This window comes from Polistes dominula, unplaced genomic scaffold (genome assembly GCF_049000335.1).
Source record: "Polistes dominula isolate Pdom_NZ unplaced genomic scaffold, Pdom_raw_medaka contig_15, whole genome shotgun sequence".
Classification (NCBI taxonomy): domain Eukaryota; kingdom Metazoa; phylum Arthropoda; class Insecta; order Hymenoptera; family Vespidae; genus Polistes; species Polistes dominula.
Window position 1 is genome coordinate 6637751 of NW_028300915.1, and position 16293 is coordinate 6654043.

General features: G+C 25.6%; 4 protein-coding genes across 7 annotated transcripts; 2 read left to right on the forward strand and 2 right to left on the reverse strand.

The window, feature by feature from the left end:
- Positions 1–313: 313 nt before the first annotated feature.
- On the forward strand, positions 314–2068 carry LOC107069031 (ribosomal RNA-processing protein 8). Its single transcript, XM_015325949.2, has 4 exons — positions 314–512; positions 598–1201; positions 1459–1695; positions 1779–2068. The coding sequence occupies exons 2-4, from the start codon at positions 840–842 to the stop codon at positions 1996–1998; spliced, it is 819 nt and encodes a 272-aa protein (XP_015181435.2). The 5' UTR covers positions 314–512; positions 598–839; the 3' UTR covers positions 1999–2068.
- Positions 2069–2374: 306 nt separating this feature from the next.
- mus301 (mutagen-sensitive 301) lies at positions 2375–7029 on the reverse strand. 3 transcript variants are annotated; one of them, XM_015330570.2, is made up of 16 exons: positions 6303–7021; positions 5882–6064; positions 5638–5816; positions 5374–5550; positions 5192–5291; positions 4915–5111; positions 4697–4842; positions 4378–4612; positions 4167–4307; positions 3680–4091; positions 3410–3567; positions 3230–3325; positions 2985–3158; positions 2802–2915; positions 2592–2726; positions 2375–2509 (listed from the first exon to the last, which is right to left on the reverse strand). In XM_015330570.2, the coding sequence occupies exons 1-16, from the start codon at positions 6712–6714 to the stop codon at positions 2420–2422; spliced, it is 2949 nt and encodes a 982-aa protein (XP_015186056.2). In that variant the 5' UTR covers positions 6715–7021; the 3' UTR covers positions 2375–2419. The 3 variants fall into 3 exon arrangements, with proteins under 3 accessions (XP_015186056.2, XP_089026571.1, XP_015186066.2); XM_089170445.1 differs by having other exon boundaries at positions 2375–2726; positions 6303–7023; XM_015330580.2 differs by lacking the exons at positions 2375–2509; positions 2592–2726; positions 2802–2915 and having other exon boundaries at positions 2982–3142; positions 6303–7029.
- Positions 7030–7445: 416 nt separating this feature from the next.
- On the forward strand, positions 7446–12132 carry Sap-r (prosaposin). Of its 2 annotated transcripts, none has more exons than XM_015330603.2 (12): positions 7446–7688; positions 8177–8282; positions 8477–8840; positions 9097–9399; positions 9478–9666; positions 9754–9873; positions 9959–10213; positions 10292–10426; positions 10524–10685; positions 10756–10975; positions 11052–11365; positions 11458–12132. In XM_015330603.2, the coding sequence occupies exons 1-12, from the start codon at positions 7649–7651 to the stop codon at positions 11464–11466; spliced, it is 2217 nt and encodes a 738-aa protein (XP_015186089.1). In that variant the 5' UTR covers positions 7446–7648; the 3' UTR covers positions 11467–12132. The 2 variants fall into 2 exon arrangements, with proteins under 2 accessions (XP_015186089.1, XP_015186079.1); XM_015330593.2 differs by having other exon boundaries at positions 7447–7688; positions 9097–9405.
- Positions 11462–15888, reverse strand: Ankle2 (ankyrin repeat and LEM domain-containing protein 2). Its single transcript, XM_015330561.2, has 11 exons — positions 15222–15888; positions 14806–15140; positions 14409–14720; positions 14175–14327; positions 13878–14104; positions 13662–13809; positions 13466–13589; positions 13279–13350; positions 13078–13183; positions 12843–12974; positions 11462–12742 (listed from the first exon to the last, which is right to left on the reverse strand). The coding sequence occupies exons 1-11, from the start codon at positions 15337–15339 to the stop codon at positions 12691–12693; spliced, it is 1779 nt and encodes a 592-aa protein (XP_015186047.2). The 5' UTR covers positions 15340–15888; the 3' UTR covers positions 11462–12690.
- Between the last annotated feature and the right edge of the window lie 405 nt (positions 15889–16293).

Consider the following 16293-nt stretch of genomic DNA (forward strand, 5'->3'; position numbering starts at 1 on the left):
TAACAGTAAATATTATTAATTAAATAAATAAAAAAAATAATTATATATTATATTATTAATTAATATTATTAAGTAAATAATTTACATTTCTTTTTTTGCTATAATATTTTTGATTAATCAATTTTGTTTCCATTTTTTAATTAATAAGGTATATGATTATTAAATGTAAGACTTTCTCAATATTCAATTTAATTTAAACTACAGCCATGAGCCAAAAACTTTTGTTTTCAGGCCATGGAGATGAAAAGAAATAATTTCCGCAACACTGTATCTTTAAATGGAATTTATATTAGTGATTTTATTTCCAATTGTCCTTACAGTTGGTAACACCGACTTTCAATTGTACAATTAAAATATGTAAACCCGTGCATTAGTAGAATATCAATAAATAGTTTGTGTTTAGTGAAGTATTTTAAATCAATTAGTTTTGTTTCAATTTTATTATTGATAAAATTGAATGATTATTAAATATGAGTAAGACTAATAACAATAAGAAGAAAGCTTTTACAAAGGTAATATATATTTAGAGGTTATAACTATCTGAAACAAATTATTAAATAAGAAACGTTTTTTATCATTAATATATTATTTTTATAGAAAGAAAAAAAGAAAAATACTCTCGTACCTGAAACTAATTTAATTACTATTAAAAAAAGAAAGAAATTAAAGAACGTTGATGACATAAAAAAAAGAAATAATATACTTGATTATAAAAATATTGCTCTAAAAAAAGATGCTATTAATAATAATAAACCTAAAATAAAAAAAAAAGGAAAAAAAACAAAAAACAACCGCAACAAGTTAATGGGAATGATACACAGAACAAAAAAGTTGTTAAAATGACATCTATGCCTCAACATGATCAAACCAAAGGATTAAAAAGAAAAAATGAAACAAGCACCGAAGTTCAGGAACAATTGGACATGGACCAACATTTACAAGAAGTGTGGAAAGAATATGGAAATTCAGTACAGAAGAGAAAAGAGGAAAATACGTTAAAGCAGAGGATGATGAATTTACTGAATCCATCAAGATTTAGATATATGAATGAAGTTCTGAATAATAATACTAGTACAGAATCTAAAAAATTATTTCAGAAAAACCCTAAATCTTTTATAAACTACCATGAGACCTATAAGCTACAAACTGTGCGTTGGGCCTTAAATCCATTAGATGTCATAATTGATTCGATTAATAAGATGTAAGTCCATTTTTTGTTTATAATATTCATAAGATTAATATTAACTTTTTCAATATTATCGGTTAATATCATTTTACATCTGTTTATAATTTTTTTTAACGCATTACATTTTCATATTCAATTCTTTATCTACTTTCCAATAAAATATTTGCATTGTATATATACTACTTATATGGTAAAATTTCTAGTAATAGTAGTTCTATCAAAAGCATTAATAGAGAGTATAAATTATATAAAAATATATTTTATGATTACAGGCCTAAAAATTATATAATAGCTGATTTTGGATGTGGCGATGCAACACTTGCTGAGTCAATTCAGCAGAAGACACATTCATTTGATTTTGTTTCTTTGAATGACAGAGTAACAGCTTGCGACATGGCTCATACACCGCTTTTAAGAGACAGCGTACACGTTGTTGTGTTCTGTTTGTCTTTAATGGGATCAAATCTATCTGATTATATACTCGAAGCAAATAGAGTTCTTAAAAAGGAGTAAGTAATACTTATATATTAAATATTATAACTTATGTGATACAATTACATATACATATGGAAAATTGTTATTTTTGTTTCAGTGGTATTTTGAAAATTGCTGAAGTTGAAAGTCGATTTGATAATATTGATGAGTTTATTAAACTATTAAAGATTTATGGTTTTTCTAATACTTGGAAGGACTTATCGAAGAATTTATTTTACTTTTTAGATTTTCAAAAAATCCAAGATATTACTACTACTAGTAAAAAAAATAAGCTGCCCAAAATTACCTTAAAATCATGTTTATACAAAAAGCGTTAAAATAGATATAATATGACAATTATATACATTGCTTCCTATCAAATAAATTCCATACAAATTTTTCTTCCTATCATATTTATTTTACTATAATACAGATATTTTTTTAAAATATCAAAATACTTATAACATAGATTTGTTCCATAAACTAACATTGTTCAATGTTTACTTTTCTTAGAGTAATACATTTAACATGATATGGTTAGTTAATGTATGTGCCGGCTTAAACAAAGTACTTATTTTACAGTACATTGTTCTGTACGGCACAATTCATAAGTTAATATTAAATGCAAATTATTTAAAAGTATATAAAATAATTTATCTTCACTCAATGAACAAATATAAACAATTTTTATAACTACAAAATAATCCATTGTAATAATAATTCACATATATACATTTTATTTATAATTTATAAAGTACTTCAGAATATTTTCAATTGACTCAGATCTATTTCTTCCAAAATGTCTTCTACTTCATCTTTCAAACTTTCTACTCTTTCTAAAACTAAAAGCTATAAAGCAAAATAAATTAAATTTGATCGCAATTATTTGATTATACACAATATATGAAATATTACCTAATAATAAACTTACATTAGCAGCAGTAATAATTTGTGTAGCAGTTCGTTTTGTAAGATACTGTATTTTTTGTCGCATCTCTTGTGGGTTTGCCTTAGCTATAGATTGCAAAGATTTATATCCAGCATTATATAACTGATATGCTCTACCCTATTAAAATAAAATTGTTTATATATGAAAAAAGGTTTTAATTTTGATAATTAATAGTAAATTAACATAATATACTATTTTCACTGTTGGTAGTTCCATTAATACTTCAAGTTCTGGAGGACAGCAATAAGATAATTTTTTACTAAAAGAATTGAATATTTCTTGAAATGCCCAAAATTCATCAAACTCCTGTAAGCAGAATTAAGAAGTATAATATTTATTTAACTAAACGTATAATAAAATAAATGAAAAATTTACCTTACAAAATCTAACAACAGAATAAGAAAAAGATGATACTGTGTTCAGTAAATTTTGAACAATTCCTCTATTTACTTGGTATTTATCAGCTACAGAATAAATCGTCTGATGATTCCATAATTCATAAATCATTAAAGTGACATAAAATCTCTGAAGCACTTTGAAATTTACGTTCTGTTTTAAAATATAATTTTTAATTTTAATTTAAAATAAAATATTTTTCATTTTATATGAAAATAACATACCATTGATGTTATTCCGCAATGCATTTTACTTATCATACATTCGTTTATTCCTATAAGTCTTACAATTTCCATTTGTACTTCTGACAGTTTTGTTATCTATAAAGAAAATTTTTATTCCTATTTAAAAAAAAATAAATAATTATAATTTCATGTAAACAATAAAATATTTAATTTACTTACTGTATCATAATAAACAGATTCTATTAGTTGTATTTGATTGACTATGTTATAAGGAGTTATCAAATATAAAAGATGAAGATAATCAGTTAAAATCAAATGTTTTTGTGCTTTTTTCAGATCCTCGTACAATTCATATGCGCAATGTAAATCTATACCAGCTTAAACATAATTTTATCTGATATTAAACAAAAAAAATCTTGAAAATTAATATTGTTAAATTTACTACAAATATCAAGTAAAAATAAATGAAAAATATTTTATAAATGATACCTTTCATAGCAGCACGCCCCAAATCACAAAGTTCTAATTTAGTTGTAGATGTTAGAGCTATTTTTGGCTTTTTCTTTATTATTTCAGGATTTTCTATAGACATACTTTCTTGAGATGGAATAGCGATATTTATAGAATTAACAATATTACATTTATCCATGTTACGAATTTTTAAAACACCATTTTTAAATAAAAGACTTATTGTTTGATCCATTATTTTTTTAATATCAATATTTAGACGTTTCTGCTGAACACTAAGTAAACTCTTCGCAATTAAAGTGTACAATTGAGATCGAGTTGTTGCTATAGATAATAATATAGCACTTAGAATAAGATTATTTATACCTCTGTCTTTCTCTATATGTAAAGTGCTTAATGAATCATCCATTTTAGAAATCAAAAGTTCCTTGACCTATGTGGTGTAGAACATATTTATATTAAATACTTAAAAACATATATATATATAATAGTATTATACAATAAGTACCTTTGGAAGTTCATTACTCTTACAAATAAGTATACTTTCTCCAATATTTCCTAACCCAGCACGGCCGGCTCTTCCTATCATTTGTTTATATCTACTAATATTTAAAAATTGATTCCCAACATACGGACTTCTTAATATGACCTGTTAATTCATATTAAAGTAAAAAATGTAATAATTGTTCAAATATTTTTCTTTAATTTGAGCTACTTACTCTTCTTGCCGGTAAATTAATGCCTGCTGCTAAAGTTGATGTACAACATATTAAACATAGAATCTCGTCTCTAAAAGCATCCTCTAATAATCTTCTTTCTTCAGATGTAAGACCAGAATGATGATAAGCTACACCAAATTTGATTGTTTCTTTCAAAATTGGACATAAACCTTCCTCTTTTGTAAGTGCTTTCAATAATTTTTCTTTTTCTTCCATTTTATGCTTTTTTAAGGAACTACAATAAAATGTAACTTAATATAAATTACTTTTTACATCTTAAAGCATATTACATATTTGACTTAATCGATATATAGTATACCTGAATAACACTTTTGTCATAAGTATAGCAATATTTTCACAATTTTTTCGATTTGAACAAAATATAAGACATGAATCCTTTGGTACAATATCCATAACTAAACCACCTATTTTATCTGGATCTATTGCAATAGCTTTTTTTGAATACTTCAAAAAACAAGCATAATGATAAATATATATATGAAACAAAATAAAATATATATGTTATCATTAACTTACAGAATAATCTACTTTTCTCATGTCTGTTAATATTTCCTCCTTGTGTAAATCAATTAACCACATATCATCTTGACATTTAACATACTCTTGTATTTTAATAGGCCGAAAAGTTCCAGTATATAACTCTGCATTCAAAAACTGAGCTACCTCTTCTAAATTTCCTATAGTTGCACTCATACCAACTATCTGTATATTTTCTAAAAAATTATAAATTAAATTACGTATATAAAAACAAACTTTATGGAAACTATTATAAAATAGAAGTTATTGATTTAACCATTCATATACATCATTTTTGTAAGAAGACCTTCCAGTGTAGCACCTCGACCACCATTTTCACCAAGTAAATGTAATTCGTCAACTATCAAGAGACCTATCTGCAATTAAAACGAAGATTATACAAATATTTTATTTATAAATTTATTATATAAATTTACATTACTAGCATATTTGACTTACTTCATTTAGTCTTTGCAATTCTATTAGACTATTGATTAATCCTAATGCTTTTTCGATTGTACATATATAAATAGTATTCTTTTTATGTCGTTTTTTAGGGGGACACTGACCTTTAGTAGCAGCATATTCTTCCACCAAAAAACCTAATTTTATAGCAAATGGTGTCATTGCTTGTATCTAAACATCATGAAACAATGAACATATTTTTAAATACATAATACATAAAATTAAATTATTTTTTATATAATAAATAATATTATATACCTTTTCTTGTACTATTGCAACGAATGGAAGAATGAAGATAACATTCTTCTTATTACATACTATTTCTTTGAGCATTAAAATCTCTGCTACTAAAGTTTTACCTCCACTAGTTGGAAGAGCATAAATTAAATTTTTCCTATTTTTTATAGCATCTAATTGCAAACATTCATCCTGCCAACCTTGTTTGTAAAAATATATTATGTAAAAAATATAATGAATATTTGTTTATTTATATTATACTTACTGTATAATGTATCAAAACCTTTAATCTTATGAATTAAGTGTTTTACAATTATCGGAAGTCCATAAAAAGAATGAATGTTGTCAGCTTTATTATTAAACTGCATAGTATTTTCTATAACTTCTTCATAACTTAAACATAATTCTTTTATTGAATTACTATCATTTCTAATTTGTCTCCTATCCTCTATAATATTTACAATTGATTATATTTAATATATTTAATAATTCAATAATATATATATACATGGTATCCTGTAACTAGCGGTACAAGCGATTAGGGGGTGGTTCTACATAAAAAAAACTAAGTTAAAAAGGTAGAATAATGTTTCCTAAAAAAATAAATATAACAATTTATACCTCTTGTACCACCTGCAACAAGAGATCTTGTATAATTCGATTATATTTAAGATTAAGAATATTACCTGGGTTATCCTGTTCATTATATAGTTCAGTAAATGTCGTGTCGAATAAACTATTGTTTTTCCATACACATTCATCTTTCAAAAACTTGTCTGAAGTATTAATTAAATTGGTTGTTTCAATTTTATTACTTTTATTTTCAATTGATTGTCCTTTGCATAATTGTAACAGATTAGAAGTTGATGGTGTTTCAAAAGGTGTTTTTGCTTCTTTATCCTTAGCAGAGTTATAATTGTTAATTTCATTACAAATGTTCTCTTCAATATTTTTTAATATTGTATCATCCATTGAAAGAATAGAATTAATTGGATTTACAAATTTAGATGATATTTGTGCATTTTCTTCCTTTTTTATATTATTAGACAAATTATCAAATACATTTACATCAAACAATGAATTCAGATTAGTGGACATAATGTTATTTTCAGTACGACAAACAATTTTAAATCAAATCAAACTTAGTCAGATATTTTATGATAAAAATTTGTATAGAATTAAATAATTAGTACTTTTTTTTGACTCCTATATCTATATTAATATAAAGATCATTAATTATTTTCATTGAAGATGTTTATTCATATACTTCTGTACAAAAGCGTATGAATATCTTAACATTATAAATAAGTAATTTCAAATGAAATGAGAACGGTTATAAATAAACAATGATATATAGAACGCAACAACACACGTGTCAGATAACAGATAACAAATCAACCAATAAAAGTACAAAGTTTAGTTTACGTTATCATTAAGAATATAGTAGATTAACCAACAAGTAACTGCATTAGTTCTTAGTACAAACGTCTTTTGACAGGTGACGCCACTCAATATTTCTAAGTTATCATCTACACAAAGAACAATAAATATCGATCTTTGGAACTTTAATCGAAGAAAATATAATTATTTATTTTTTATATTATTAATTTAAGAAGAATAAGATGATTCAAAAGCATGACGCTATTTAAGATGCATTTTCTACAATAGGATGACTTCTTCATCATCATTCTTTTTATTACTGATATATATATATACGTATATATTTCTGAGGCACGTGACACGCACATACAGACTCATATATACATACATACATATACATATACCCAACAATATATTGTTTGATAGTAGAGCTTACAGCGCCTCCTCATGCGATAGTTGATTTGTAAAGATTCGGTGGAAACTTCGTATCGTCATCACAACAGCGCAACTGCTAAAGTTTATACGTTACTTGTTCGTAATATCAATCAATTTTTTGCTTATTTACGTTTAATAAAAAGCCTCAATTATACCAATTGGATATCAGCTTTTGAAAAGTCTTTGGAAGTGATCAAGTGTTTTGTAGTGATAGAAAATGAAGGAAACATTAATCGCGCTTTGCGCGATTTTATCTGGTAAGTATCGTCCTTTGTTCTTTAACGACGTAGTGGATTACTACGTCCATATCGATTGTTTATATTTTACAATAAGTAGTAAATTAATGACGTTAAAAGAACATTTTATGGTCCTATTTATTTTTTATCCTTTTAATTTTTTATATTTAAACACTTAAATTAATTCTTTTAATTGTATGCAATTTTCCCTCTCTCTCTCTCTCTCTCTCTCTCTTTCTATATATATATATATATATATATTTAAATGAGTAATCATGATAATGATATTTTAAAGTCTGGTCATAGATTGTAATTTTATATTATTCAGAAAAAAGAAACTTATTCAGCAGACGAGAAAGGTGACTCAGACGTTAACAATGCACTTCTGGAAGCATTAATCATTTGAATGTATCTTTTAAATATGTTAAATTTATATATACAAGTATGAATATTACTAAGTAATTCATATTTATTAAGATAGTTACTTTTTTTAAATCTTTGTTTTGTAGTATCCACAGCTAGAGTAGTTATTACAGCAGAAGGAATAAATAATCCCAATAAATTGGGAGCTCAAGAATGCACATGGGGACCAGCTTATTGGTGTCAAAGCATAATGTAAGTTTAGTAATCTAAACATTTTATTGAAATAAATTTTATCTCATAGAAGAAAATAATATTAATTTTAAACCAATCATAACGGATCAAATAACTTTTTAAACTTAATTATAAGTATGCGCAAGATTTATCTAACATTATCAAAATCTATTGAATGCTAGATTTTAGTTTGTTTTTTTTTTTATATATAACAGAACTTCTTCAAGTTGCCATGCCACTCATCATTGCATTAAGAATATTTGGGAGAAAATGGAAGTTCCGGAAGATAATGATACAGTTTGTGGAGTCTGTAAAGATATGGTACAACAGGCACGAGATCAACTGGAAAGTAATCAGACTCAAGAAGATTTGAAAGCAGTGTTTGAAGGAAGCTGCAAATTGATTCATATTAAACCAATAGTGACGGAATGCATGAAACTTGTTGATCAATTCATTCCTGAACTTGTGGAGACTCTAGCTTCTCAAATGAATCCATCTGTAGTATGTTCAGTAGCAGGTCTTTGTAATTCAGCGCATATTGATATGTTACTGCATGAATATCAAAAACAAACGTCAGAGGTAAGATTGTCATTATTCCTTATTTCACAATGTAAGCTTCTTTGTGTTTACAGCTGTGAACAAATAACTTATTGACAGATAAATACTTATGTGTAATATGACTGTTAGATATTTACGAATATTACAAGATTAGATATTGCTAAACATAGAACAAAGTTCAATATAAATAAGGAGTGAGCTAAGTCCTTATGTTTCGATGTAATACAATATTTTTATTAATATGATTATATTATTTTTTATGATATTATATTTTTAGAATATGAAATTAAAGTCCGTATCATTGGAGAAAGATGAACTTGAACCTGATGAATGTTCTAAATGTTTTACAATTGCAACTCACATGGAATATAATTTAAAGGATGTACCAAGGGATAAAATGTTGGAAGAAATGCTCAACATTTGTGGAGATTTCAGCTCATTTTCAGATGCTTGTTCGTCCATTATCCTCACTCACTTCAATGCAATTTATTCTCATCTCCAAGATAATTTTAATGCACAGAATTTATGCCATTTATCAGGCCAGTGTAGTGATAAATTTCATAAACATGAAAATGGAAATGTAAAAGTATATACGATAAATACTATTATACTATAACGAAACATATATAGTAAATTTAATATATACATTCTATTACAGCCTATAAATGTAGAAGTGAGACCACTTTCCAGCGTTGGTATGGTTGAAGTTAATGATGATCTTCCATGCAAATTATGTGAACAGCTTGTAGGTCATTTAAAAGATTTATTAGTAGCAAACACTACAGAAGCTGAATTTCATTTAGTGCTTCAGGGTCTTTGCAAACAAACAAAATCTTTTGCTACTGAGGTATGTATATTCTGCTTTTAAATAATTTTTATATTTATCTCATTAGTGAAATAGACAATTACAAAATTTAATTATCTGTTTATACAGTGTAGGGCGATTGTTGATGAATATTACCCAGAAATATACATGTATCTTACGAACAAGTTAAATGGCAATGCTGTATGTCAAATGTCTGGTATCTGCCCCCGTCCAGGAAAAAGAATAATTGTATATAATAATTATATGAAGCATTATTTCAAATTAATTAATAATCATTTAGTAGTTCAATATATATTTTGACTTTATTGTACAGGGTCCAATTGCACCCCTTCTTTCTGCAAAGGCAACCGAAATTGGCGTACGTATTTTGAATAATAAAATGGAAAAAGAGGTTGAGAAGAAACACGATACAGAAATAGAAGAAATGCAATTACCATTGGAAAGATACGGTGTTTCCTTCGGTAGTTCAATTGCATCAAAACAAGCAGGTTTTGAAAGTGAAGGATGTGCACTATGTGAATATATACTGCATTATGTACAAACCGCTATTACGGATCCTTCTAACGAGGTATTCATTATTTAATTAAGCTTTATAATGAAATTATATACAAATATTAATTAATTATTATTGTAATATATTTTAAAGGAAAAAGTGAAAGAAATTTTTGGAAAAATATGTAAAAAATTACCCGGTAATATTGAAAATGAGTGTCAACAATTTATTAACACTTACGGAGATGCAGTTGTAGCTCTTTTAGCTCAAGAAATCGATCCATCTCAGGTAATTGAATAATTTTTTTAAAAACTATACAAAATGTTCGTACAACTTTTTAACATAAAATAAACATTACAAATATATATTACGAAATTTTTATTAGGTATGTCCAATGATCCATGTATGTCCATCAGAAAAGCTGATAGAAATCTGGAATGAAGCTCCTAAAGGGTATATAATTGAAACACATGATAAGCCAAGCTGTCCGTTGTGTTTGCTTGCTGTAACACAAATCTATAATACCATTAAGGATAATAAAACAGAGGTAATTACATTAAATCAATTAACTAGATTATTTATTTAGATATTTTTTTTACATATTTCCTTATGTCCAGATGAAAATAAAAGATGAGCTTAACAAATTATGCAATCATTTGCCAAACACTTTGATCGAGCAATGTGCAGACTTTGTAAAAGAGTACAGTACAGAACTAGTTGAAATGTTACTTGCTGATCTTACACCGCAAGAAATTTGTGTTTATATTAAATTGTGTAATCCACAAGAAGATGCAGGACCAAGAAACTTTTTCTTAACTGATAAAGATGGTGAAATAAGTAAGTCCAATTAATAATTAATTATTAAACAAATTTAGAATTAATGTAATATTATTTTTTTTTTTTAATAATTCAGTGACAAATGAGATACCTGATTTTCCACTACAAATGAGTACTAAAAATAAAGTACAAGATAGTGCGACATGCATTATTTGTGAATTCGTGATGCAGTATGTTGATAGAGCAATGAGCAAGAAAAAAAATAGAGATGAAATTGAAAATATCGTTTATTCTGCTTGCAAACATCTTCCAAAGACAATTTCTAAGGAATGTAACAAGTTCGTTAGCCAGTATGTCGATGTTGTGATACAAATTCTTTCAGAGGAAGTTTCACCGAAAGAAGTTTGTACGATGATCGATTTGTGTATGATTGATACAAAAAAATATAAGGTATGTGTATTCTTACGTTTCTTTGTTCTTATATCATAATAAGCTTGATTATATTTATATATATAAATAATATTTGTTTATAATCCTAACAGAATCTGTAGAAGAATGCGCTTTGTGTAAACTTCTGGATAATCCTAAAGTAGATAGCATATAAACACATAAGCAGTGATGCATCATGATATTTCTTTAGATAAGAAGCTGATTCTCATTGTAATAATATGTTAACATTTTATGTTCGTGACAATTAGCTTCAAAAAATATACTAAATAAAAATGAATCGATTGTCAAGAACATAGCGAATTAAAGGATCTTCCACCTACATTTCGCAACTATAAATTGTTTAATTTTATTGCAAATCGAAAAACATAATTATAAATAGATCGCTATTAATGTTGCTGCAAATAAATAGCTTTACCTTTAAATAAATTTAATTCAACACTCAATGATAATTATTACAATGAAATAAATTTAATCTCAGATTTCTTGATAATTTTTCATAAAAGTGAGATTATTTAGATGAACTTATGCGATTTATTCTTATTACAATATTTGCATTAGTTTAAAATTAATTGTGATAATAATAACATATTTTAAAATAAAATTTTTATGTCTCAATATCATTCATGGTTAATTATATATTCATAATTATAATCAAATATTTTGAGTTTCAATATTTTGTGAATTATGTAATCTATAACTGTGAATATTATTATACAACGGCATGTAATTCTATTATCAATTTAAAATATATTCCGTTTTAAAAACAATTTAGTAATAATAACATTTGCATTATCCGTAGTCTTTTTAACTTTTATTATTGTCTTCTTATCTATAGCAAGTAAATGCATGGAGAAAATCACATTATATACATCGCCTTACGTTATAATTTTTTATTTCATAAAAATACTCTAGAAATTTCAAAAAATTAAAAATTTTAGACATTTTATTTATTATTTTACTTAATTATTATTAGTGTTGTTTTTTCTCAATACTATTGATATATACATAATATAAAATATGTAGAAAATATAGCTTTATCTTAAATATGCATTATCTTTGATAAAATGTTCTAAGAGATTAACATCTTAGGCTGCAAAAAGAATGGTAGGTAAATACGACAATTTTATTGTTAATATAAAAAAAAATAATTATTGATTTACATATATATGTGAAGCATTTAACATTTAATATTGTATTGCAAAAAATGCAAATTTTTGTCCATTCTGTTCACAGTCTTTATATCTTATACATTTTGTATTTTATAGATCTTGTGCGTTTAAAATAAGAATTATCACAAATTCTTTTGGTACTTTATATCATCCATATTATGGACTCATCAATAATCTTCTTCTGATTGTATTAGTACATACATTAGGACTGAAAATTGAAAAAAATTATAAAAACAAAATTATTATTATTATTATTATTATTGTTTTATATTAGCTTAAAATTTTATCAAATAAATAAAATTTCAAACCTTTGCGGACTTTCACGTTTCATAACGAGTTGCATTTCATGTCGCCAACGATAAATGTTTGGGTATTTGTTAACATCAATAGGGGACGAGACAGCATTATAAACAGCATAATCTATTTTTGTTGGTACGTCCCTAAAAGGTATGATTCATATTAATTTATCATTTTTGATAGATCGTATATAATTACAAATTAAATTATAGAGTATTTTCAAACATTATTTCCTATATTACTGACTTTTCAATAAACAATGTACTGCCTTCTTCAGCACTATACATATCATCTTCTGAATCAGAATTTATCAATGGTGGAGTTGATGGTGGAGTGAAAAATTGTGCACCAACTATGAACCATAAGTAGCATTAATTAATTAATCATAATAAATAAATACTCATATACATGCATATTACTTATCTTATAAATTGGATAAATCATTACCATTATTTATTATGTCAAGTTTATTTTGTGAATCGTTCCATAAATCTGTAATTCCTGATAGGTTCAATAAATCTAAATATAAATATATTATTAGGAAATATTGAAAAGAAATGTTAAAATTTATTATATTGCTATTTTTTTATTAATATTTTTTTAATGTTTGTACAAAAAAAAGCAACTGACTTACTTCCGTCATTATCATTTTCATCGGATTTGTTCAATAACGAAATTGATTGTAATTTAAGGCATAATTTATCGAGCTCCTCAACGAATTCTGGTTGTGCATTTATACTGGATTCATTAGTTGTTTTCTATAAGATAAAAAATATATGTGTATATGTGTGTATATATGTAAATGTGTACAATTCAATGCTTGCACATACTTTATCATAATAATATGACTGTTTAGCAAATCTTTGTTCCAAATATTTTTCCAGCTTCATCAAACCGTCGACACAACGAAAATCAGCAAAATCATTCAAGAAATGCCAATATTCTTTCCAAGATACTTGATATTCTTCAGCAAGATTTCTATAAAATAAGGTTTTAAATAATTCATTATAATTTCTTATGTAGGATTGTAAAATATTTATACACACCGTCCGATACGTTCAAGTCCCTTTTCTGTATCTTGAAGTCTTAATGTTAAATTTTCATTGGAAGAATTTAAAATATTTATATCTTGAATATCTCTCTTAATAGGAGTATTACAACGACGCGGTGGTGTTTTCCATTTTCTCCTAAATTCTATTGCTTGTGTCTTTGACATAGGTCCAGCAAATGCACGTACCTTGACACATGGACTTATAGGATCCCTATTTAAATTCTAAAATTATATTTAAAAGTTGTAATATGATCTTAAATAATTATGAATACAATGTTTATAACACATATACCAATGGGCTTGTTGGAGAAAATGGTTCACCGATGGTTGGTTGCATTGTTTTATCATCAGCTCTTAATACAGGAACATAAAATTGTTCTTCTAATAGCATATGTATTTCTTTTTTGAGAGATTCATTTTCTTGACCCTTTCTACTGCATATTATCTACAATAATTACAAAGAGTATTAAAGTAATGTAAAAAAAAAAATAAAACATAGCAGGAAGATTTTCTTAATTGTATTTACATTAGCAGGTGTTTGATTGAACTTATTAGTTAAAGTTTTAATACATTGTGAATAAGAAACAAGAACTTTAACTACATCTCGGAAACCAAATTTAACTGCAAAATGTAAAGGTGTCTCATTTAATCCTTTGTCAGGTGTATTTAAATATAAATCTAATATAATTTCTGCCCGGTCCACATAGCTTCTATTTCCTTCTTCGCCATAAAACAATTGTATGAATTCTGTATCTCCTACAGTGTTTAATATCAATTCACACATATCTGCTCTACCAGTTTTAACAGCTATGTGCAATGCATTATACCGACAGCCTTCCTATAGGAGTAGATGATATTTATAATTATTGTAGTTGTATATAATTATCTGATGATTTTATAAATACAAAATAATATTTACATACTTGTAAAATTGCAGGTGTATCTCCGCTGCCAATTAAATACCTAGGATTTGCCCAAATTGTATCTTTAACTGCATTTAAATCTCCACTTTCTATTAATTTTTTAAAACAAATAAGATCTTGAGATTTAGGAGCTTTAAAATTATTTGGTTTTTCTTCAATTACAGGATGGGTTCCTGCATTAACACTATTTTTGGCACAGTTGTATGTTTGTTCATGTCCACTTACAGCATATTCTTTAGCATCCAAATAAGACTTAAATGTTTTCAAACGTCCTGTTTTATGTTCCTTTATTACTTTTAAAGCATCAATTTTGTTTGTATAAATATGAAGGGAATCTATAATACATAAATATATTTAAACTAACTTTGATAATATGAAATTTTTAAAAAGTATATAAATAATTTTTTTTTAATTACTTTCTGTATTATTATCTATTAATAATTCATTGTTTTCATGTGGTATGTAAACAGAATGAAATTCAGTCTCAGTTGAGAGGTTATAATATTTTAAAGGTTCATTATCCATTTGTGACATTTTATCGTTTTAATTAATCCGATTAATCGTTACACTTTATATTCAATCATGCACATACTGTATAAAACATATAGTTTAATAATAATCACAATATCTATTTTTTATATAATAATAATGCTACAAAGAAAACAGTAGCAACTATATATCCGATAGTAAAGAATGTATAATATTATACGTATGAAAATACTAATAAATAGTCACGTTTGTTAAAACACTACTAATATATCATTCAATTTATAAATATAAATGACAAATAAAAATTTGTATTAAAATATCCCACTTTCTTAAAATGAACTCTTAAAATTGTTAGCATCACCAAATTGACCAATCAAATATTATCAATCGTTTGTTTTAACACGTCACTTTTTAGTGTGCTTACATTTGAATGCAATTACATGTATTGATCAAAAACTTCTGTATTTTGTTAGTAAAATGAATGTAATTATTTTCCTAATTATATGCTTCAATTATTTTTTCATATAATAATACAAAAATTTAATAACAATTTAAATTTACAATGGATATATGTTAGCATACATAAGAAATAAAAACTCGCGCGGGACCCAAATTTTAGTTCGTTTACACAATTATAATAAAGATATTATGTAAAAACAAAATAAAAATAAAAAACCATACAAAATAGAATAATTTCAATTTTACGATTGAGATGTCCAGAAAGTAATAAAAATATTTCAACGCTTTCAATTTGTTTTCTTTGTACTATAGGAAATTAGCGGTTGAATTATTGACTTTTGATTGGTTGTTGGTCATCTTTTTATCTAATTGAATTTCATTAAATAAAAGTATTAAAACGATTTAAACTTATTTAATGGAATATTCACGATTCGTAATCACTTGACTTTTAGAGCATGCACTTAAGAGTACAATTTATGAAAGACCAATAAGATTTTTAAAATAATAATTAAAACAAATAAATGTCATAAAAATCATCGT